The 25,096-nt window shown below is 39.3% G+C and overlaps 1 protein-coding gene across 1 annotated transcript in view; it reads right to left on the reverse strand.

Moving 5' to 3' along the window:
- Positions 1 to 360: 360 nt before the first annotated feature.
- cftr (CF transmembrane conductance regulator) overlaps positions 361 to 25,096 on the reverse strand; it is a 42,620-nt gene continuing 17,884 nt past the window's right edge. Inside the window, exons 12-28 of the mRNA XM_063480930.1 lie at positions 20,673 to 20,767; positions 19,930 to 20,016; positions 18,705 to 19,461; positions 18,409 to 18,540; positions 18,312 to 18,330; positions 18,038 to 18,044; positions 16,710 to 16,984; positions 16,459 to 16,538; positions 15,905 to 16,055; positions 13,823 to 14,050; positions 11,966 to 12,066; positions 9,064 to 9,297; positions 7,242 to 7,397; positions 6,237 to 6,326; positions 3,350 to 3,522; positions 1,799 to 1,904; positions 361 to 1,388 (exon numbers count right to left, since the gene is read on the reverse strand). Of these exons, the coding sequence (XP_063337000.1) occupies positions 1,173 to 1,388; positions 1,799 to 1,904; positions 3,350 to 3,522; positions 6,237 to 6,326; positions 7,242 to 7,397; positions 9,064 to 9,297; positions 11,966 to 12,066; positions 13,823 to 14,050; positions 15,905 to 16,055; positions 16,459 to 16,538; positions 16,710 to 16,984; positions 18,038 to 18,044; positions 18,312 to 18,330; positions 18,409 to 18,540; positions 18,705 to 19,461; positions 19,930 to 20,016; positions 20,673 to 20,767 (2,907 nt within the window). The 3' untranslated portion in view covers positions 361 to 1,172. The remainder of the gene's footprint in view (positions 1,389 to 1,798; positions 1,905 to 3,349; positions 3,523 to 6,236; positions 6,327 to 7,241; positions 7,398 to 9,063; positions 9,298 to 11,965; positions 12,067 to 13,822; positions 14,051 to 15,904; positions 16,056 to 16,458; positions 16,539 to 16,709; positions 16,985 to 18,037; positions 18,045 to 18,311; positions 18,331 to 18,408; positions 18,541 to 18,704; positions 19,462 to 19,929; positions 20,017 to 20,672; positions 20,768 to 25,096) is intronic.

Consider the following 25,096-nt stretch of genomic DNA (forward strand, 5'->3'; position numbering starts at 1 on the left):
GTGTAAGTCATACGATTCTTCCTCTATTTAGCTGGTCCCTTTCCATACTCTTCTTTATCTTCCATGCAGTGTGCTTGTGAAGCCTTTCATTCACACACACACACACACACACACACACACACACACACACACACACACACACACACACACACACACACACACACACACACACACACACACACACACACTGATTTTCCTTTAATTTAGTGGCAGAATTTACCATTGCACACATATTCTTTAAAAAATAAAAAAATAAAAAATAGTACTCCTAAATTTGCATTTGTGTTATTCTAATGTTTCAGACACCTGCAACTAGAAGTTTTGCATCTGTACTCTCATCCTTCATATTTTGCACTGTGCACACTCAGTCATGGTCAGGCAACTTTTAAACATGCCTATTCTGAGATGGGGGCGACACAGTGGTACAGTGGTTAACACATCACCTCACCTCCTTGCTGGCTCCTCTTTTTGTGTTGAGTTTGCATGTTCTTTGGGTTCCTCAGCATCTTCCGGTTCTTTCCCACAGTCCAAAGACATTCTTGTTAGGTTAGCTCATGACTATACTGGTTTTAGATGTGAGTGTGTGGTTCACTGTCTCTGTGTTAGCCTTGTGATGGAGTAATAACTTGTCCAGAGTGGCAGGTTTTACTCTGCTTTGTGATACAGCACTTTGTGACTGCTTCTTTGTGAAAAGCTCTCTGTAATAAACTTTACTTACTTATTATTGCTTACCCTGCCTTTTGCCCTATGTTCGTTGGGATAGGCTCCAGTCACACCTTTGGTAAAAGGTTAATAAAATAGTAGGTAGCTGGACTGTTTAAGTAATTTAGGACATAGCTTCTTTTTTTTTTTAATGTGTGCAAAGCTTCATAATCCTGGTTTTACTTTGTGACAGTGAAGTGGATCTCAGCAGCTATGTTTGGCTATGAAAAATGTGGCTTCAATTTTTGTAAGACACATTTCACTATTTCAATAATTTTTGATTCAGTGTAAATTGAATTCTCCTACTAGTGAGTAAAATAATATGCCTGAGTTGTCCAAACTGATTCAGATTCTGTCATTATGGCCTCGTCAATCTTGCTTCAGAAATTAACCCCAAATCATTGGTCTTCAAACAGCCGTTTGTTTGTCCCTGCAGGTGAGTATGCGCATGTGTGTTTGCAGCTGGCCAGTTAGAGTCTCGTGTCATGGACTTCATCTTCTGCTTCCTCTGGCAGTGAGGAGATCTTGGCGGTCTGTGGCGTCGGCCTCTTGTTGGAGTTAAGGCGGTGAAGCGTTGGGAAGAGGCGGAGCCGATCGGCTGTGCTCATGGCCTGTTTGAGGTGACTCTTCTCATTCATGAGCTTCTGAATGGAGTCGTATGTTTTCATGGAGCTGCCTTCAATCATCTGAACAGGAGGGAGAGAGGAAGGAGAGGCTGCTTCATTTTGTTGTTCATCAAAATGTTCTTTTTTTCTGTAAAATATGCCAACTCACCAGAAATGTAAAAAAAAATAAATAAATGCTGCATTTATATATATTTGTTTATTTTGAAAACTCACGTATGGAAAAAGTAGTTTATGTGGAGGGTTATTATCCTGCAAATAATACTTCTTGTCCCCTGTAAGGAAGTTTTGACCTTCCCATTAAGGCAACACTATTTGTTAGCATTGCAAACATGCAAACAACCCAGCACTTTCAAGACCCACAGCATGAGGGAGTGTTGATAGATGACCAACTTACAGTGCTCTACTTGAGTTTCACAAACTTCTCCAAACATATGAGAGCAACTCAGAAATAAACTTAGACCAGAACTTACCAGGAATGACTGACAGTCCGTCAGTGGATCCACCCTGTGTTCTGACATGATGACGGTGCAGCCTGAAAACGCCTGTTTCAGTGTCTTCCTCAGGACCTTCAGTGTTCTGTTCACACACACACACACACACACACACGCACACACACACACACACACACACACACACACACACACAATCATTACTGTTATCAAAGGCTTTTCCTTCACTGCTATTGCATTAGTTTAACCTCAGGCAAATTCTGCAGAGCATTAAGCTAGACTGCTCATTATAAGCTTCATTTACTACCATGACCCCCCCTACTCCACCATCCTGCACATATGGTTACACACACACATACATTAGGCTTAAATTACTGTAAGCAATCTGGATTGTCACCATATGCAGTGACAGGAACACCACACATGCTGGATTTGCATGACTGCCGTTGCAATGTGACTTCACCTTACTGCTTGGCTTTAACAGGGAGAACGCCACAAACAATATACAAACTCTTTCAGGAGGCAGCTGTGTTTAAGCATGTGTTAGCAAAGGAACTTCATAGACACAACATTTTCTAGTCACTTCTAATGAAAGCTACTTGTGGCCGCTCCTTTGTCACATGGGGTCATAACAGCAGGTAACTCTGCATGTTTGCTTCGGCAGAGTTTTAGACTGGAGACCCTTCCTGACACAAGCCCACTTCTAATGTCACCTAAAGACCAAAAAAAAAAGTCTGAAACTAAGTTTTGGGAAATATGATTGCTAGCTAATACCTTTGAGCTAACTTCAGCTATTTTATTTTTTCTTTTATTGTTGTGATTTTGATATGTTTGTCTGAAACAGGTCTCTCTTGTAAATCAGACACTGAGTCTCAATGGGACTATTTGTTTAAGTGGAATAAAACAAATCCAGCCGTGAGCTTGTAATGCTATTTTTTCCTTGGATTCTACCGAAGAAGCTTTGAATCAGTCACAGTTCTTCTGGGTCTTTGTGTAGCTACTCAGTTCATCGACTGACTGAAACAAGCCTCCTTCACCTCCTTCTCCTTTAAGCCAACTTTCTTCTGATTGGTGGCCCCTAACAAATAAAAAGTCTGAAAAGCAGACTGGGTGGGTCATATTAAAGATATACCTTATGATTCAAATCATACAGATCTAAAAGTAGAAAAAATGCCCATAATTCGGCATATAGAGCAGTCTGAAGCAAGAGCTTTTAGATCCAAGGGATTACTTGCATAGAGACTGATCTCATTGTTTAAATCATTGTGGACGGTTATCGCTCAGGTGGTGGAGCATCTCATCTACCAATCAGAAGGTTAACTGATCGATCGCTTTGTGTTTGCAGCAGTTAGAAAACACTGCACATACATAAAAGTGCTGTGTGATGGGATGAATGAGACTTGCAGTAGAAAGCACATTGAGTGCTCAATTGAGTAGAAAGGTATTATAAAAGTACCACTCTAGTGACCATTTAACAGCACATGTAAGCCCCGTATACTGGTCTAGTGATATTTTTAAATCAAATGTGATTTATATATGTTGATTATTGAGTACACAGTGTTTAATACTCACATAGGGTCAAGGTAGGCAGATGGCTCATCCAGCAGCAGGATACGGGCTCTACTGAGGATGGAACGGGCAAGACAAACCAGCTGTTTGTGTCCATTGCACAGCACGCTGCCTCCATACTCCAGCTGAAAGTCTAGCTTGTCTGGGAACTGCTCAATCACAGACTTCAGACCCACCTGAGGGCACACAAGACAGAGTTCACTTTTACTGAAAGTCCGAAGTTCCATATTATCTTTACCTCATTTTTATCATTTTAAAATATTAGTGTAAACTTCATGACATCAATGTTGAAATGGTGGTAAAACTGCATGGCAGTAATTTTACCAACATCACTGTCCTATGCAGACAGTGCAATAATTCCATCCTATGTGGCAAAATATTTAATCTTCTATGGCTTATTTCCCATATTTATTCCTAGCATGAGGGGAAAACTCAAAGAGGGCATGTAAGATTGTGTCTAACTCCAAAACATGAGCTTTATTATCTCTAATTGAATCAAAACAAGGCTGATTTACCAATCCAGGGCTCGCAAAATTTCAAAATCCCTGGTAGCCCTTCGGGCAGGGACTCTTCAGTTTTGGTAGCCCAAAATAAATTTAAGTAGCCCGAATAAAAAAGGGAGCAATTTTTTTTATGTTTTGTTTCCTGTTTTGTTTCCGTTACAATATTATACTTTAAAGTATAATATTGTAACGGAAACAAAACATTAATCAAAAAATTGTTGAAACACAAATTACAATATTGTATAAAAATTACAATCATCAACTCAAATACTTGGTTGTAATTGAACAGAAATTTCTATGAACTTGTAAGAACTGTACAACAGGAATCAGTCTGTGTCAGATCCTGAATTTGAAATTTCCACTGGAGTCACGGGTAAGAGGCAAGTGGAACCAAGATCTAGGACATTTGCTTTTTGAAGTTTGCAAAGACTGCTAAATTTTGCCAGTGGTAGTTCACTCTTTGCAACATAGTAGGCTGTCCTTAACAGATTTTTCAGGTTGATTTTTAGTATGTTATTTGCAGACTGAGCAATAATCCATTTCTTGCATTTCCCATGGGTTCTAATGGGGGCCTTTCTTAAAATTACTGGTCCCAGTAACAAAGGCACTTGTCAACTCAGAAATCGAGGGAAACCAACAACACACCCGGCAGAACATTATGTTATTTACACGGGTGCACATAAGTGGTCCGCATGTGCGCATTCGCTGTCACAATAAAAGACGCGCACCAGATAAGAAGTTGCAACGCGCGTTTGCGTCCATATAAAAGGCACTGTTTTTGTCCGCTAGAGTGGGATATTTATGGCACATTCTGCACCAAATCTCTGTGCGTTCATCATTTGTTTAAAGCCAGCTCACCTCCTGCAACCACTTTTCCTAGAATACGCGCTTCTTTTGCAGTTCGGACTCCTTCTGACATTCTTTGGAGGTGGAGGAACACCAAAGTAATTGCTTAAAGGAGCTTCTTCGACATCTTTAAGAGTTCTAAACAAATGTCTGTCCTCCTCCAGAAAATCTTATGGACGCAAACACGCGTTGCAACTTCTTATCTTGTGCGCGTATTTTATTTTGACAGCGAATGCGCACCTGCGGACCTCTTATGTGCACCCCTGGTTGTTTAGCTTGTCATATTCCAGCCACAGAAATTCTTTTGTCCATGAAACCATAAAGCTGCACTTTCTTTTTGCCTTATAGTCTGATTTGTCATAACTTTTCCGTTTTGTGGTAAGCTTTTCTTTGGCTGTCACTTCTTCACCCTGACCGGTCTTATTTGGCTCAGCAGAACTAAAATATATATCCTGCTGCCTTTACACACGCACTCACATAACACTGAGCGATTCTCTGCGCGATCAACCTCTCACATGTTTAAGCTTCCTGCGGGAGATTTCACTTGTCATGTTTGATAGTAAACTAACGATTGATAAGACGATGTCAGAGGAATTGGTGCGCAAATTATCGTCACTCACCAATCAGTACTGTCGCTCTCTATACACAGTTCGCGCGATTGCAAAGTGAAAGCAAAAAACAAGCGCAAATTCAAATGCGATTTCAATATGTCACATATAGGGCTGCTCGATTATGGCAAAAATGATAATCACGATTATTTTCACTGAAATTGAGATCTCGATTATTTGATGATATTTATTTATCAATAACAATGTATTGAATAATGGCTTTAAAGATTGTCAAAAATAGTATAAAATAGTGTGCAAATACTGATAACAGTGCAAATGTTTGCAATATAAAAAATAAAATGTAAACATCTATGTTTAGTGAACTTTGCCATGTCGCTCTGTGGTGCAGCTACGACACCAAAGTTTACACACTATGTCTACTTGATCCACGTCTGACTCCGCGAACCCATAATGTTTCCACACCACTGAAGGGTTTTTTAACCTCTCTTTTCAGCCAACGGCAGTCACTCTCCTCTCCAAATAACCTCTGCTTCCGAGCTTCCCTCTGTTAGCTCCTCTTAATTGTTGTGCCGCGTGTTCGAAACGCAGAGAGGTGCGCTCGATTTGCCACACGGAGCAGCGCGAGAGTAAAGCACGAGGGAGGTGCTAATAATCGGCTCAGTCATTTTTAATGATCGTTGAAAGCCCAGATCGTAATTTAGATTAAAATTCGATTAATTGAGCAGCCCTAGTCACATATTGACAGTGGTTCACCGATGCCAATGACATATTTACCCAGCTACATTTCCGAAAGAATGCAAAAGCATTGACATATATTTTTCCTTCCTATGATAGCCCGACGGGCAGGGCAGGGATAGATTCTGGTAGCCCGACTGGAAAAATCGCTAGCTCCGGGACGTCGGGCTAGCGATTTTGCGAGCCCTGGAATTATAACTAAATTACGAGACAAAGAAAACACCGCATTCTCCTCACCTCCTCAGCCACCTTCCACAATTCTGTGTCGCTGTAATTTCCATGTGGGTCCAGGTTCATCCGGAAAGTTCCAGTCAGGATAAAGACTTTCTGTTCAAGAAAGACCAGAGACTTAAACAGTTAAATCTCAACAGACTGGATTAAAAATATATCTTGTAACATCCAAGAATAATGACTTAAGTTTCAAAATAAACTTAAAATAAATAATCGTTTTAAATCTAGTATGTATAAGATTTTTTTAAAATGTATTCTTCGTGAGAATAATAACTAGATTACAGCAATTTTTCTGTAGTTATTTAACCAGAATGACTGAAACTCCTCCATGAATTGCCACCTTATCATGGCGGAGGGATTTGTGTGTGTTAGTGACTCTAGGAGCTAAGTACTGTACATATATAATTTTCCCCTGACAGGTGTCCCAGAGCAAATTTGTTCTACATGAAGAGCCAGACTCAGTGAGACTCACTACGACCTTATGGAGGAAAAAAAAAACTATGCACCATAGTAGATCGGCACGATTGGGGTTATTTCTGCCCAACCCTGGAGCTAGTCCTGGGGGAGGGGCTCATCCGTGAGTGTCTGGTCAAGTGTGGTCAAGTGCCATATGCTTTGAAACGTCAGATGAAGGGCCCAGCTGGGCTCCTTCCGTGGGGTGGGGGGCCCCAGGCCCAGAGGCCTGGGGCTCGGTCCTCTCTGGTACAGCTGGCTGCCAGCAGAGTCCGCGGGTACGCCACTGCAGCCCCCTCTGGCCTCTGCTCCGTGGCTGCTGGGTGACCCCTCGTCTGGGGCTCTCCTCAGCTCTTCCCAGGAGGGTGGCACGGTTGCCCCTCTAGTGGTCCTCCTTGGGTTCTCGTACTCTGGGGCAACATTTTTCTTGTAAAACAAATGGGGGCCTAGCAGTTTGGGAACCACTGGCTTTGACCGTTTTTAGACCCAGATAAGAGATGGTGGGGTAACTGTCTGAAACTGCATTAAATATCAGAAGGTAATCACTCATAGATATACCTGTGGCACCACACCGAAGGCCTTCCTCCATGCTTGCAATGAGACAGAGTTCCAGGAAACACCATCAATAGAAATGTCTCCTTCTGTGGAGGTGAGACGCAGCAGAGCAGACAGCAGGGTGCTCTTCCCTGAACCTGTTCGACCCAGCAGACCAACCTGCACACAGTCATAACATTTTCATGTTAAATGCTCATATCCAGCTTTTCTGTTATGTAATACAATTAATGAACCTGTTCAACATGAGGGCATGTTGAACGGGTTCATTGACCTTGTGTCTGAATGCTCATCCTTTTTATTGTAATATAGATGACAGCACTTTTTAATTTGCATGGACCATGCACTTCTCTGTCACCAGCAATTGTGTGTATATTGGCTACTGTGTCAGTTTACTTATGTCCTGCAATAAGACATATCAGCATTTACCTTATTTCCATTCACACAGAACATGAAATAGGATAAGTTTCTCTCAGAAGGGATGTTTGCTTTCCAAGTGCCTCTTTCGTTTCTCTTTAGTTTAGCTGGCGTCGTACTAACATCAGTTTCTTCAGAAGCACCACTAAAAGCTGTTCGCACCTTACAAAAAGGGATCTATTGTTCTTACTTAAATTTTTGTTATCCTTCTCTCCATTACTCCATTTAATTGAAATTTTAATTTGAAATAGTTAATAATAATTTGAAACACTGAAATAGCTCCCTCCATCTATGAGCTACACAAAAGGGCTGATGTTTCTTTTGATGGAGGGTTTTTAAATCTTTGGAGGGGAAGAGTTTGTGGTCTAGATGGTCTAAAAGCCCTCTCTTCTTTCTTCCTTGTGCAGCAACAATTAGCACATTTGTTGTGAAGCTATTGAGCGTCTAATGGCACGAAACTATAGTGCCGATATTTACTGTGCTCTGATTCATTATGACAAAGTCATACTGACTATAATTACTGACAAAACCAATGGTGGAGAGCAGAGGTGCGAGTGGTCAGATATTGCATGTCTTCTCTTTTCTACTGAAAGCTATATGACCACTTGTCAAAATCATAAACCACTTTAATTTTAAGCATGTGTCATAATGCCATCATGCCATGATGTCATAACCTACACTCACTCAGGGCCGTGCTTACTTAGTCATTAGTAGATTGTTATGTCTGTGTTATTGTTGGGCCAGGTTCATAGCCTTATTGTAGCTCTAGAGAGAAATAACATTTTGCTCATTTGAAAATTAATAAATGAGCACAAAAATTTGATTCCCTGCCCAGATTCTTCTAATTTGCAACTTGAAGCTATATGCACAGTTCTTGGCCACTTAGGGAGGAAAGGAAAAAGCTATAAACACAACTGTGATATTATCACTCTTTGTCAGTTTGTTAGCAAACAGTTGCCTATCTATAGGCACAGAGCAACACTTCCACTTGGAATAGTGTTTCCAGTTCAGTCCACATACACTTTTCTGAAGTCTGTTTTAATCTCCATCTTAGCTCATAACTTTGTCTCCTGGTTTGGTTCAGAGAAATACTGAAAAGAGTTTAACAGAACTCCAACAAACCCATTTAGCATAGCAATTAGATTCAGTGTTAATATAAAAAATTGTTTACACAACATTAGCTGAAAACAACAAACCAGAAATGTGTTCACGTGTAACCATCCCTGTGACACATTCCTGTGGCTGGCTAGTACATTGTTCACAACCTTTCTGTGACCTAACTATGGCACTTGAATTGCTTTATCGCTTGGGGGGAATTATTCTTTTGTTTGGTAAACCTAATTAGGCAGAGGTACCATGCTTTCTCCTGCCAAGTTCCACAGGCAGTCTCTACCAATCACTAAGGACTTACGCTTTGTCCCCCCTCCACAGAGAAGGAGATATTGTTGAGGATGGCACGCCCAGCCTCTGTGTATTTCACTGTGAGGCCCCGGACGTCCAGCTGGCCACGGTTAGGCCAGCAGTCACGTGCATGGGGGTTGTCGATGATGATATCAAGGCCTCTGCCACCTCCTTTAGATTTCCCTAACCGAGGATCTTCTGATGGTAGGTCGATGAATTTGAATACCCGATTCACTGAACGCATCTAAGAAGAAGAAGAGATACAGAATGTTTGTTTCAATTTGTTCAATTTGTTTCAGTTGTTTTTATATAGCGCCAAATCACAACAACAGTTACCTCATACTGCTTTATATTGTAAGGTAAAGACCGTACAATAATAGAGAAAACAGAGAAAACCCCAACAATCATATGACCCACTATGAGCAAGCTCTCTGGCGACAGTGGGAAGGAAAAACTTCCTTTTAACAAGAAGAAACCTCCAGCAGAACCAGGCTCAGGGAGGGGCCATCTGTTACAACTGGTTGGGGGTTAGGGGAAGAAAACAGGGCAAAGACTTGCTATAGAAGAGAGCCAGAGATTAATAATAACTCATGATTTATGGTGTGTGGTGAAAAAAGTGAGAAGAGAGAGTTAAAAAAAAAAAGGTGAGTGAAAAAGAAACACTAAGAGCATCACGAGAAGCCTGGCTACAGTGCTGGAGAGAAGCCAAGGGTTGTTCTTATTTCCTTCAATCAGTGATGAATAGTAAGATGTTCTAGCTTTGTGGAGAGCTGTTTTATAAAGCAACAAACAATTTTTCAAAGCTAAATGAAGATCTTCTAAATAGTGAGATGCCATTTTCTCTCCAGCTTATGAGTTATCTGCTTGCTCATGTTTGGGAGTTTTACCAGAGAGTCAAGTACTGATTTGAGGCTTTCTTTGTCAGATGAGCCACAATATCCAGAGTCATACCTGATGAAGATAGAAAACTATTAACAAGAATCAGTTCATGCAGCTGCTCTGCACTGTGTTTGCACATGGCATTGAAGAAGATAATACTGGAGGAATGATATCCTTAAAATTAACAGCATTTTCTGAAAGACATCTACTGTGACGAAATGTATTCCCCAGTGCTGTGTAACCCATTATTGTAATTGTAATGTTATTATTATATGAAATGACCAGACAAAAGAGGGTTTTGGTGAATACTTAAGTGTTCAGTTTCTTTGCCGTGTCAAAACAAGATCCAGAGTGTGATTAAAGTCATGGGTGGGTTCTTTTACATTTTGAGAGAAGCCAATTGAGTCTAAAAATAGATTAAATATTCTGTTGATGTTTTCAATATCTACATGTTAAAATCACCCACAATAATGGTTTTATCTGAACTGAACACTAAATCGGAAAAAGAGTAAAAAAAAAATCAGATCGTCTCTGAAGAACTCTGTTGTCTATTGTCAACAGATAACTATTGTCTGGTTTTCTATTGTCCACCAGGTGGATAATAGATAACTAAAAAAACTGGTTTTTAAGTCTTCAAGCCAGGGTGGACAAGGCCAAGCATCAGGCTTTCAAAAGAAGTGAAACGCTGTCTGGGTCTTTGGATGATTAATAAGCTGGAGTGGAAGATTGCTGCCACACCCCCCACATGTAAAAAGTAAAAAAAAGGGATGCTTCCTTGCATCCCATTTCCTTATCTTTTTAGCTGTAGAGAAGTTGACATTCTACAGATAAACTTTTTTCTTAAAATGCAATGAAAATGTGCTTATCGGAAGTTACTTTAATGGCTATTTTAGTATCACTGAAAATATAATTCAGAGGCAGTCACACACACAAACACAATTCATACTGGACTGAACAGATCTAACTTCTCCCAAACACACATCACTACCACCATATTGAGAACCTGTGTGCATACTGAACAGAATGTCCTACACTGTGATAAGCTCTGTAAGATTCACTAACAACAATGTGGGAGGAAAAAAACTGATGGATGGGCACAAACTTAAGTCTTAAAAAAGAGCAAATAAAAGCTGAAGTACAGGCAGTTCAGTCTGCTCTTTCTTTCTTTGATCTTAACACCCTGCAGTATCCTTCAATATTGGTAAGCCATGGTAAGTCAACAAAGTGCTGTTACACAGAACAAAAATGGCCATTACCATCTTTAATCTGCTGCTGACTGCCTTTTTGATGGTGTAAACAAACTGACATATAGTATAAGGAGCCATGACTATTAAACACCATACCCATCTGAGATATGCTTTTCTCTATTTGAGTAAGAAGCATCTTGGGTGAGGAAAAACCCTTCTTCACTAAGAATGCAGTGTCACCATCTAGTGTCTCACTAACCTACAAGCTGTGAATTTATTGGCCAATTGCTTTTATCTCAACAATGAGATCTAAACCTCTTACAAACAGTAGCTACAGGTCACCAGTGACTGAAAAGCATCTTGTTGAAGAAAATGAGGCACAGTGTGTCTGAGGTGGTGAGGTTATATTCTGCAAAGGTGGGATTCAGTTCCCAAAGGGAAAAGTGCATAAACCATGCTATTGTAATCAGTCATCATTTTAGTACCAAAAGAATAGCAATAGTGCCCATGAGACATGTTATACTGTAAGGCAAAGACCACACAAAATTTAGATACTACAGAATTCTAACCTTCCAACAATGTATATTGAGCAAGAACTTGACAACAGTGAGGGAAATCTTCCTATTAACAGAAGTAAACCAGCTGGGATGAAGGGAAGTAGAAGAAGGAAAATACTAACATAGAAAACTCATAACTGGCCATTGGCTGTTTGGTATTTAGTAGGAAGTCAAAGCTTATTCCTAATTTGTAAATGACGATAGGTTTGTTTGTGTGTGTGTGTGTGTGTGTGTGTGTGTGTGTGTGTGTGTGTGTGTGTGTGTGTGTGTGTGTGTGTGTGTGACATACCATCCCATCTACAGCGATGCTGGTGATGACAGCCCATTGGAAAATCCCACAGATAAGCACAGCCAGGGCCACAATGATGCCAATCTCTCCTGGTTTGTCCCCTGTACAAAAACACACATGGGCACACACACACACACACACACACACACACACGCATCAGTAGTGTCCAATCAAAACTGCTCTCTCTGATGTCAGACCCACATTCAGGTATTGGAGCGCTGCTACTGGGTCCATTGGAAACTAATGAGCTGTGTAATGACCCATTAATGTGCTCTCAATATAAACTGATCCTATGACGCAACAACCCATGGGTTTGTGTGTGTATACCTGCATTCCAATTCACCAAGAAAACACTTGCCTCCTTTTTGTACAAGACATTTTATCCTTGGGCATTTGAGCAGTTCTGATGACTTTTCACAGGCAAACTGTTCTCTTCTTATCATCATCTAACTCTACGCACTGCAAACTACAGATAATACTGGGGTTTTGTCCTTGTTAGGCTCAGTAGGCATATCAAAGTGCTTACTAACCAACATGTGGGAATTTTCAAAATGTTCTTGCAACACAATTCAATTTCTAATCATCATTTAATCACAATGATTATTCTCATATTCTGTAATGTCTCCATTGCAAACTGACTTTATGATCTCTTGTCATTTGGTTGTTCAAATTCACCAGCTCCTTTGATTATAATCATCTAAAGATATCAACTGGCCACAATCTAATCACAAAAATATTCTCTAAAGCTTTGACATTTGTCACAGATGAATTCATCCAGTCACCAGTCATCCTTCAGCAAAATGGTCAAAGTCAAAGTGATTTGACACTGACTATCAGAAATGGAAAACAGGTTAATTGTCACTGTTTGTGGGCAGTCAGATGCAAAAGATTCACTTTTATAGAGGAGATACCAAAAGAAAAACAGTCCTTTGACAACAGTGACGAGAACTGCAAAACTTCCTGGTAACTTCTGAAATGATGTTAACTGCAACTTGATTCTGGTGGTAGCCCTGGTGTGGTATGCCGTGTGGATTTCCAAAAACACTGAAGAAGCTGCATCCATATTGTTGACTCAAGGTGAAACTACACCTCGTGTTTGATCTGAGTAGACCACAAAGGTTTAGAAACAGGTTCAACTTATTATTATGGACTTATTATGAATGAAACTGAAATGTAATTTAGGATTCATTTAAATATTTTTTCTGGCAGCTTTCAAACCAATTACTTCAAAAAAATAAAATAACATAAATACAAATAAAAAAGCTGTCAGAAAAAATGTAAACGCTGCAACAAAAATATGAACCTTGACTGGACTTTCAGGTGTGAAAAAGCCAAAATATTTAAGATAAACTTCACGTATGTTATTAATCATGAAATCTATTGTACATCACCACAAACACAGCTTCACTAACAACACCCAGAGGCAACAAACAGGCAATCCCCTTCGAATGCAGTTCACTGACTTGCCACTTGAGGCTGGTTCCAAAAGCAGGTCCATCCTGACACATTCCCAGGCTGAAACTCCGAAACTTTAGCCATAAAAATGCCTGCGTTTCACACTAGTGCTGTTTTTCCCCTTCTTAACAACTAGTACTGGCAGGGATTTACTTTTATGTTTTTAAGTCTTACAATTTGGTGCACAGCTTCTAGTTATCAGGCACCTATGTCTTAGCTTTGCTCCCTCACAGTTTATAGATACAAATTGCTAACCAAGCTTGTTTGACTGTTATGTTAGCTCTGAACACTTTTGTCTAAATATTGACACTTCAAAATGTGGAGTCCATAAACATTAGTTGAGGTCATGGTGGCTCTCTCTCTTTTATATAAAGTTTATTGTCCACACGCAGTCACACTCACTGTTGCTTCCTGTTGCGATGAAGGCAGCAGCAGTAAAGAACACGGTGAAGAGCATGTCACAGCGGAAGAGAAACCACCGCAGAACAGACAGGTAGTGGAACCAGGCGGCCGTGTGAGTGTTCAAAGCCTTGTGGAAAAGTGTCTCAAAGTAGGTCTGGCGCTCAAATGCCCGAATTGTCCATAAACCCTTTAGTGAGAGGATGAGATGAGAGAAGATCGGGGTACGCGCTGCAAGAAAAGAAAAAAGAAAAGACTTTAAAACTCTTAATGTATAAGCGCTTACTTTGAAAAACAATCCCTGCATTACATATCAAATATCAGACTGACAAATAAAAAAAACTGCTAACTAAATACTCTAAAAGGTCATTTAATTTCACTATTTGGTACCTTTTAGTTAGGTAACACTTCTGAACTAGAAAACTACAATACATATAAATTCATTAAACAAGAATCAACCTGGAAAAATTATACTTTAGCAGCAACCCCTTCTCTAAAGTTGAAGTCACTTTATTTGCACATCTTATGTCTTTATGGTCACAATAATTTCTTCAAGATTAAAATTCAATGGCCATGTCTGACTAATATAAACAGAGCATAATTTCCACTGTAATTTGTCCCTGTGAATCCAGTGGGTAAAACACCAGGATGGGGTTAGAGGAAATCCCAGCTCAGCTCATTTCTCTGACCCCAGCGAGCTCTCAGCAGCTCCGGAAACATCTCGGCGTCATCACTGAAACACATATTCACTGACAGAATCGAGGGCAGAGCAGAGAGGCCCAAAAAACAGAGCGGCAACTTCGTCAGCAGCTTCCTCATCCTCTGACTGTACCTTTCTTCTGCTTTGTCGGCCTTTTGCAACAGTGCAGTTCTTCAACTTATGACCACTAAACTAAAATGAATTTATATGTATCATGTTGTATTGTAAGTCTCTATATTAGATACTAATTGTAAATATTTTAAACCCATTACATTTCTATTACATAGAAGTTTTGAAAGTGACTTTCACTTAAGAGCACTTAATGAGGTTGTTGATGACACAATATCTACTGTTCATCTGTGCATTAAACTGAAGCTAAAGATGGACAGCCGCCACTAGCAACACAGTACATGATGAAAATGTACTGTACTGTAATATGAAGACAACAAACAGATTTCTCTGTTATAAGCAATTTATTACAAGCATCTGACTTTGAGAGAAAGTGTAGTAAATAAAGACAGACTCCTGTAGATTTGACCTCTGTAAGCCCCACGAGACTGTAATGATTATAAATGATTAAAATTACACTGCTTTGAAAATCTTCACTAATATAAATACTTTGATTATTTAGCAGGTAGGCTTGTTTTTTAAAGCCAAAAGCCAAAAATCTTTTCTGATGTCTTAAAGAGCTCAAAGGAAAACAACCAAATATGAACGTTATCCAAGTCTCAATACTGGAAGAAAACTGTTCCTCTCTTTCTGAGACACCCTGTCCTCTGATTCAACCCTTCCTCTCTCATGTTTTCATGTTTCAGTGACTTTTGGCCCCTAAACCATCTGCCAGCTTTGCCCACTGACTGTGGTTCCTTCTCAGAGGAAGCATCCCTCTTCCTCTGTTCTCAGTATTGGTTTTCCTATTATGTTCTCACTTTTACTGATATATTTCACTACTCACTTTCATTACTCTACTCTTTTCTGAGCCCATTTTCCCTCCCCTCAAAAAGAAAATAAAAACTCATCTTCAGGATTAAAGTCTGCATGAGCCAGAGCTAAAGAACAACACCCAGACATATGCCTAATAATACATCACATACAAAGCAGTAAGAACTATTTAAATAATACCATTATGCTTTACGAAGAAGTAACGTTTTTTCTCATTTTTTCTAGCCTCTTTTCTTACATAGGTTATTTAGACAATTTATCTCGAAAGATATCTAAACGTATTATTAAACTACAGCAAATTTCATTTTTTCCCCCCTTCTACATTTTACGTTTACTGCTGGAGTCACTAAAACCTATCCATCATGACAACGAGCTGTGAAATTCAATACATTTTTTGACATTGCACTGTTACCTCTAATGGCCAACAACTCTCCAATGCTCACCTTCAGCCTCAAGGACTTTAAGTTGCTGTCCAGTTCGTAGAAAGTACTTCCTGAGGAAAACATAGATAAAAGCCAATGGGAGAGCAGCGATGAAGATGTATGGCTCTATGATGGACACAGTGAAGATGGCACCGGTGACGATTAATGACACCTGGTGTTGGGAAAATATGTTAATAACAGATATGAGCAGACTTATTATTATTTGGTATTTCTGGCTTTAAAAAAAGATGCTTTCAGTTTCCCTGTCCCTTTTTTCACTGCATGTTTTAAATTTTGTTTTTAGTACATTTGCTTTGGTTTTTATTATAATATGTTTGTAAAACCTTTACAGAGGATTAAAAAAAACATTGTCCAATTTCTCCAGGGCAAGATTCAAAAAGTTAAAGGATAAATTGAGGAAACTGAATAGTCATTTATTTACTTATTCTGCTTATGATTGCACCCCATTAATCAATTTACAATGAAGAAAGAGGGAATATTTGTCACAGTAGTTTTTAGTCACTTTTTGCAGTTTCAAAAACTATGCATCATCCTCCACTGTATTGGATAAATACCTGTATGAGGTCAAAAAGCACCAATGGCAGCATGTCATCTATGATGGCCATGTCCTTGGTGAACCTGTTCACGATCCTGGCTGAAAGAGGACAGCGAAAGTGTCAGCGAAAGGAAGACATTAGTAATCAGCATTGATAATCAGATTTTGTTCTATAGGGATTCTGTACTATCATTCATTTATTTAGTGACATCATCTAGGCCATTAACCAGTAAAAATCTGTTTTACTCAAAAAGTAAAAAAGCAAAGCACCTGTTTTTATCGTGTTGAGCACAGACATGGGGGCTCGCAGCACAGAGCTAAGCATCTGTTCATGCAGTCTTTTGGACACAGTCAGTAATGTATGCACTAAAGGGAGACCCCTGAAGAATCCCAGGGCCAGAATACTGTCCGCATGGGCTACAAAGATGTAGATGATGTAATAAGCACTGGTGGGTGTCATAATAACACCGAGATGGCCAGGCGGCGACGATGCATTGGGGTGCTGCTCATCAATATAGTTGGGCGATGAAGGATTGGCGGCGTCCCTCCAGATCTCCCTGTTGGATGTGAGGAATGTATAATGAATATTACATGGAGCAATTCTTCATTATAGAATAGATCACAAATTTACCTTTATTGATTTCTGCATAATTGTGACCTCTAAATGTAAATTACTGATATTAATAAACAGATATTTTTATTGTTCACTTTTGGTTACTCTCATTTACACGATTAAATAAAGCAGCAGTTAAATCAGCTCATGATAGAGAAAATTACACTTTTAGTACTTTTTTCAACTCATTTGACATGTGCAGAGCTAATTCATTGTCCCCTCACTGTAACCTAAAGATGGACGGCTTTCTCTTTGTCTAGTAATTAACATGTAACAAATAAACAATTAAGTAAACAAATAAAACACAAAAAATAAGTACATTTAAACCTACTGTCACATTTAAAATCAGTCGCCAATGAAATATAAGAAAAGTGAAAAGAAATACAAGACCTAAACACAAATTCACTTAGAGCCATTTGACTTGGATTTGATCAGAGGGTGAACTTCTGATCCATGTGGATGTCTATGTGCTAGTTTTTTATTTCTACAAGCCAACACACTACAGCGCAACAGCCATGCATGTGTCCCCTACTTGTTAGCATGTGAATGTGCACAGCGAAGGAAATCGTCCAAGGACCACCCCTATAAGCCTTGGACATCTCTGATAAATTCATTCGAAGTTCCTATTTGATGATGCTGGAAGGAGCAATGGACACAATCTGCTTGTTTTGTCACCATACATTGGGTGGCTGTAGCACAGGTGGTAGAGCAGGTCATCTTCTGACCGGAAGGCTGGTGGTTCAATCCCTGCCTGTCTGCATGCCAAATATCCTTGGGCAAGACTACTAGCCCCAGGTTCTCTCTGATGCAGCCATCAAAGCATGAATATGTGTCAATGTTAGTTAGTAACTTAAAAAACAGCATAGAAAAGAGTCCTTGTGTGAATGTGGCATGTTAAGTGCCTCAGGAGAGTAGAAAAGCACTATATAAGAATCAGTCCATTTACCGTATACATGGGCCCCATTTGTGTAAATGTACTTTTAACCATAGTACTCAATTTTATGATTTACAACTAATTATTTTGGCCACCTGGCTATAGATTGGGAGCCAGTGGAAAACCAGTGATTTATAGTAAGGTCTGTAAATACTATTTAAAGTGATGTTAACATAAATAACATCACTTTAAATAGTATTTACAGTTAACATGATCCGAAAGCTCAGAACACACTAGCTGACTATCCAAAGACAAAGAGAAGAATCTGCATTTTCTCTTTTAAGCAACATGAAACATGAGACTTACTCAGTAATAAGAAAAATACCGAGGACAGAGCCAGCAACCTATTTGTGAAAAGAAAACAAAATGCTGTTAATTAAATTCACACAATAACACAAAAACCCAAAATCTGTGATTTTTACCTCAATGACAGAGACAATGAAGATGAAAATGAGGACGTAGACTAAGTTCCTGTTGGTGTTTACGTAGCGTAGGTAAGTGTTCCATGAGGTAGTTTCAAAGACATTTTTGTCACGTTCATCCGCAAAGCATTGCTGTCAAGAAACAGGATAGATGAATTTTAACCATGTGACTCACTTAACAATAATTTCTTGATTTTGGCACAGTTTGTGAAAATATTTTTAAAATAAGGCTGAAAGCAGATTTTTACATAATCATTTTCAGAGACATAACAGGATAATATGTTAAAAAGCCTTACCTCCATGTCTTCTTCATCCACATCTTCACTAATGTCATAGACACTGTCCTTGGACAGGCGGCGGGAGTAAATGTCCAGGTCTGATGCAAGACTGTACTGCGGTGTGATGGAGAGCTTTTTCCTGAAAGATGACTGCATCTGCTCTCTGCGCTCTTGGCCCCGAGCGCTGGTGATGAACTCCAAGACAGACTGGCGCCGCTGTCCGCTAAGATGCTGAAACTCATCATGGTACAGGTTACTCCTCGGAAGTGCCTCCTCTATTTGTTCATCTTCAGGCACTACAGAGAATCTTCTCTCTGGGAGTTCATCAGACCTGTCTTCCACTGTTGTGTTTCCAGTTTGTTGAGAATTCCCAATGAAGGAGAACTTGCGGGCAGCTGCCAGAGGATTAAGGATGAGTGACTGCTTGCGTTTTTCAGGGTAGCCATCACCTAGAGGATGGCTTTGAGCTGGTGCATGTCGGAAGGACTGACGAATTTGCTCTGAGCCACGGAAACCAGCGGTTTCATCAACTGAAACCCTGCGAAGAGTTTCTGTGAGAATGGATCCACGCCGCTCAGCATTGACGTTGTCATAAGCCTCAAGACCAAGAAGCATGGAGCTGAAGTCTGGACGCTTGGCCTGCAGCTCTGAAAAGGTGCCATAGAAGTAACAATCTCCATTGTGCAGCAGAAGGATTTTGTCTGCACGTTTGAGATGCTCCAACTTGCTGGTTACTACGACACGAGTCTTGGAGGCCATAAGTTTACAGATGCAGCTGTGTGTGGATAAAAATGCGCACTTTAAAAAAAGTCTGACAAAGAGAGGCTTATTTCTTTCAAACAAATGCAGAAAAGAAAAGAAATTATAATTACCAGAAACTATAAATATCAAGCTAGTGATATGGATATTTATATGAATGTGTATTTTTATATACACACATTATAAGAGTGTACATATAAATACATTCAGGGATTTCACAACTCTAAAAGTTTACAAGCAATTTTGTCTGCTTTTCCAAAATAACCAAAGACCATCCATAATAGCATAATAGCTTTACTCTGTAAAAAGAAAAAAGAAAGAAATACATTTCCTGAGAAGGTTACATTGTGATGAAGAAGTTGTGACCCCCAACAGAAAAGGGCATTTTCAGAGACACCAAGCGTTAACCTTGACTTTGAAGTCAATTTTTAGCCTAATCATCCCGACCTCCTCTACATGAAAGACTCTCTGTTATTACACGCACTTTTCAAAGATCTCTTTTTCTGTAGCAATGTCCAGGTGGGTGAAAGGCGCATCCAGGAGGTAGAGGTCTGCATCTTTATACACAGCCCTGAGAGAGAAACACACATATTAAGTCACAGACAACAAGGAAGGTAAAGAAAATGTTCCAATTTGCTTTAAAAAACAAAAAAGCAAAAAGCAAACAAACGAAATTAGAGAAAGCATAAGATGCAGAAAGGCAAAGAAGAGAAGCTGGAATATATCAGTTACAGTGAATAGCTATGTTGGTAGCAGAAGTTAAAAAAATCAAGGAGTGGCTGCAAATTAATGTTAGCACACTAAACCAATAAATAATGCATGGGAACACGAGAGTTTCTGGCTGATCCACAGAGATTTAAAAGAGCAATAAAGCTTGGGCTGTAAAAGCCACAGAAACCATAAAAAGCAGACAGCAACACACATATGAGTGATATGTAATCCTGAGCAGCTTCTGATTAAGTACACTGATATTTATTCTTTTTGCTGGACACATATACTGTACCTAGAGGGTTATTTTAATGTCGTTAATGTTTTATGATATTTCTTTTATGTAACCTGTTGCTATGAAAGTGCTACAGCGATGATGTAGAATTTACAGAAGAAACACACATGTTGATACAAAACAAGAACCAAAATTCTAACTAATGAGCAAAGGTAGTGTGTGCTGACAGACAAACAAGAGTGAATGAGGCCTGCTGACAGATGCTCAGGTGTGGCAGAAACTACCTGGCAAGGCAGAGACGAGCTCTTTGACCACCACTGAGGGTCCCCCCTCCATCGACGAGATACGTCTTGTCTTTCTCGGGTAGCAAAGTGAAGTCCTGGAGAGGAAAACAGGGAAAGAGTGGGTATAACACATTAGACATGGCACATAAATACCTTAACTTCCTTGTTTTTATACTCTGGATTTATTTTTATGTTCTGTTATCTTTACTCTTAACTCAAGATCTGTGGACCAAATTCAGCCCTTCTTAAATTTGAATCCAGTCTTTTTATTAGTTTAGGTTCTCAACAAATTTTGGCCTCCTACATGCAGCTGTGGTCTGCACTACAACACCACCAAACCAAAGAGACAAGTGCACAGTCACTGCACACACCTGCAAGCTTACAAGCTAACCAACACAGAACGACACAGCAGGCAATTTCAAAAGGTGGAAGACTCAGAACTTCTTTACCAAGCATCACTTTGCAAGGTGATCTCTGTGTTCAAAGAACATCGCTTGTGTTGTAATTTTGGAAAACTAGAAAATCAATTTTAACTTTTTATTCAAATGTCCAACCCAAAGTTTCAGTTGTAAATTTCAGGCCTTCTACACAGGCTATATACAAGAACATAAAGCAAAGATGTATTATTTACCTTTATTATTTTTGGCATTAGTAAAAATACCCATACTCACATTACTTGTCACTTGCTCATTAGTCACAGGCTGTTACAAAAGTGTTACAAGAAATGAAAGCCTGTGAAAAAAATGTTTCTGTCTGGCCATTGATGCCATCCACTCAGTTAAACTGTTTGACACCCTTGTTGTAAAGAGGGCAGAAAATGAAGTGGATGATCATCTTCATAAAGAAGCTCATTGATTTCATGGAGCAGTGATGGCCTCATGCCTGCTCACTGAATGAATGGGCAACATAATGAAACATGTCCAAGAATAAAGATAAAAAGAACAGATGCAGTCCTTAAAGTGATTATACCTCATTTTCAAAGTGATCCTGTCTATATGCTCACACGGCATTTTCAAAAATCTAACTAAACAAAAACCACAAAGGACAGATGGCATATGAACACTGTCACGTAGACATATGGCAGCTAGTGATTATGAAACAGTTACAGCAACAGGAATGAAGTGACAGCACAAGTTTATCATCATTCAAACTTCCTACCTTTTAAATAGCTTCCTCTGTCTGGATAGGAGTGTATAAAGGACCAAGTTAACAAACTGTTTAACAGCTTTGTAAAATAAAGCAGTTAAATAGTAACAACAATAACAAAACAGAACAAACAAAACAACAACTAGGAAGAGAAAAAAGCCTCACCTTTGACTATCAAAAAACTCTTGTAGTTAAAAATGGCTTTACAGTGGGAAGAAATCACACATTTGATGCATCTCCTCAAACACAAAATAAAGGCAGAGTTTTTCTATTGTGTATCAGCTATGTCTGTGTTTTAGTCACTGTCAGCGCCACGAGATGTGACTTCACAGTCAATAAATATGATGGTTCCACACAGCATGAGCTTCTCGACTGATTTCAGTAAAGGTAGTAGTTTTTATTCTTTTCATGTGGTTTATATTTTGCACATTGCATTAGCCAAGGCTAATGTGTCATGTAACTGATCAGTTTAGCACAGCTGGAAATGACTTTTTTTAGTGAAAGAAGGAATCAGTTTTCAGTGTCTGGAGCATCAGCCTTTGGGCATTTAATTATTGTTCAGGGTCAGATCTGTCCTGCTGCTTCTGCACTGATCCAAGACAGTTAATGTTTCCATATGGAGTAGTATAGGTATAGTATAGTATATCAGGGTCTTATTTTATTAACTTGCACTGAGACAACTTTCAGAAAAATGAAATTCGATTGGAAGTTATTTTTATGTGTGCTACTATCTGGTGTTCCTTCCAGCTGATGCCATGGATATATTCAACAAATCAGAAAGTAAAGTCACACTAAACCTTTGAGTAATTTATGTTCAAAAACTGACACTTCTAAGTTGTGTGTGTTTTTTTTTTTAATCTCACTGCCTCAGATCCAGTGCTCATCCTTCCAGCTTGTTGTGAGCTGAAAGGCTTGTATTGCATCCCAGTGACATAATGTGAGATTTCCACAGCAACAGAGGAGACATTATTCTGCTGGAGGTCCGTCACTCAACACTGAGGCTTTATGAGAGAGTACATGTGTCAGAGTTAGAGACAAGCATAGAGTTTGCAAGTATGCAAGTATTTGTGTTTGTGGGACACATAATTGGTGTAAATGTGGACTGGTGAAACCTGAACCATCGCGATGCCCTGCAGTGGCTCCACACAGGGAGCTTAGCAGAGAGAATCAGATCACTGACTAAGAAAAGACTTCAAAAAAAAAAAAAAAAAAAGCTGGCAAAGATTTTACTGTGCTGAAAACAGATTTTTTTAGTATGTAGTCACATTTTCAATCCAGTAATGCTGCCACACTTTCAGTGACTCAGCTTGTGATCTGTTTATAGTAGGGTGAACAGATCTCAACATACTAAATGTGGACAAACACATCATTTTAATTTTAATTTAAAAATAAACTGTTATCAGAGTGTCATGTAGCATGTACGGGTGAAAGCTTATTTTTATATATTGGTGATTCAATACAATAAGGAAAAAAGTCGTCTGAAATTTGTTCTTGGTCTCGTGCATAGATTGTATGCATAGATTGGCACACCTTTTCTAAACCATATCTAACAATTTTAATCCAATGACGACACACATGTCATCTCACAGCACACACTTCCCTCCCTGTGCAAAGCTGACAAATTACTCAAGCAAACCATTTTCTCAGAATATACTGCCGCTTCATTTTCAGTTCAATTCAGTTTTATTTTTATAGTGCCTTATTTTCTTTATACTGGTGTTTATGGTACTCTCCTTCACATTCGACAAAAGAAACTTGTGATTTCTGGGAATTTGAAACTTTCCCTGATGGGTTTGGCATTAGACAAGATAACCTTCTCCTGACTATGGTTAAAAAGCCTTTACTTGATATACATTGTGCAAAAACCAGAGTTTAGAAATGTGCATGTTCAGCAGAATCAGCCAAAAATCTGGGACATTGTCTCAAGATTTGGAACAGGGGGACAAGTAATAAAAATGCTGTGCAGTCCCACATAAAGAGGGACATCTTGTCACCCGAGTTCACTGACAGTTTACTTCTTTTCCTCTGAGAACAGCAGTCTGGTCAATTCTTGTTATTTACCAGTAAGAAGCTATCTTAGTGGTTAAAAAGTATCAAAATATCAAGACACTGTCAAATTGTTGCTACATGCCAGCATCTATTATCATCCATATTCCGAGAAAGCTCTGAATAGTATGCACCTTTGGTCAGCTTCCAGTGTGGCTGCCATTTTTAGGAAGTCCCATTCTGGCCACTTGTGTGCTTGTAATTTCACTATGAACTTCAAACATGTGGCAATAGCTGGATCTGCAGCTTGACGCAGAGGAGGTTTTAGTGTAAGAGTCCAAAGTTTTCAAGCCTGAAGGTGTAGTCACGTCAGGATTATCATGACAATATCCTCACTTTGCAAACGTTTGTCACTTGATCCACAGACAGACCTGTGCTTCTGTTGTACCAAAGAGAGAACTGAATGTAAAAGTGAAACTGTTGACTTCTCAGTCCATCTACATTTCCACTCAGCCATGGCCATGACCTCTGGGCAGTGGCCAAAAGAATGAAACTCTCCCTTATGCTACTTCCAAACAAATAAACATTTTTAAAACAGAAGTTTTCTGCTGTAATTTAAAAAAAGAAAAAAAAACATTCATTTGAGCAGGTTTTTGAAAATATCTTCATCCACATGAAAACAAGCACACAAAAAAACTGCAAAAAAAAAAGAAAAAAGGAGCCAAAGCAACAGGTGGCAAAAATAACCCTAACTACAAAAAATCCCAACCAATCAGAACACAAAGAACAACAACACAATGCACAACCTGACATTAAGAGAGGAGATAAAGGTGCGCCCTTTTAATGCTCCAAGACAAAACCTTTGTTTTCCAGAATGGAGATTTCTTTTCTTTTCAGTGGCTACAAACATATTTCACATGTCAAAACACAGAGAAAAAAGTTAAGTTTACCAAATTACCATGAAAATGTGGGCATTCCATTTGATCTCTCGAGTCAGAGTTTTTTAAATCCCAGTTGGAATTTTTTACTGGAACGGCCTCTAAAGGTGGATTTCCAACTCAGAAAGCCAGAGTAGCCCCACCAACTCTGATTTAATTATTTAATTATCCAAGATAGCAGTAGCACATGTAGCATTGGTAATTTGTACTGCCACAGCTGTGTATTTGTAACTCACTAAATAAGCCATTAGCAGAGCACTGGCCAGGTTCTACCCATGAACTTGCTGCTTTAAAAAAACAAAACAACTGAAAACCCGGCACTTGGGTGCAGTGCTAGTAATGCATGAACTGCAC

This window comes from Pelmatolapia mariae, linkage group LG7, assembly GCF_036321145.2.
Source record: "Pelmatolapia mariae isolate MD_Pm_ZW linkage group LG7, Pm_UMD_F_2, whole genome shotgun sequence".
NCBI classification, from domain to species: domain Eukaryota; kingdom Metazoa; phylum Chordata; class Actinopteri; order Cichliformes; family Cichlidae; genus Pelmatolapia; species Pelmatolapia mariae.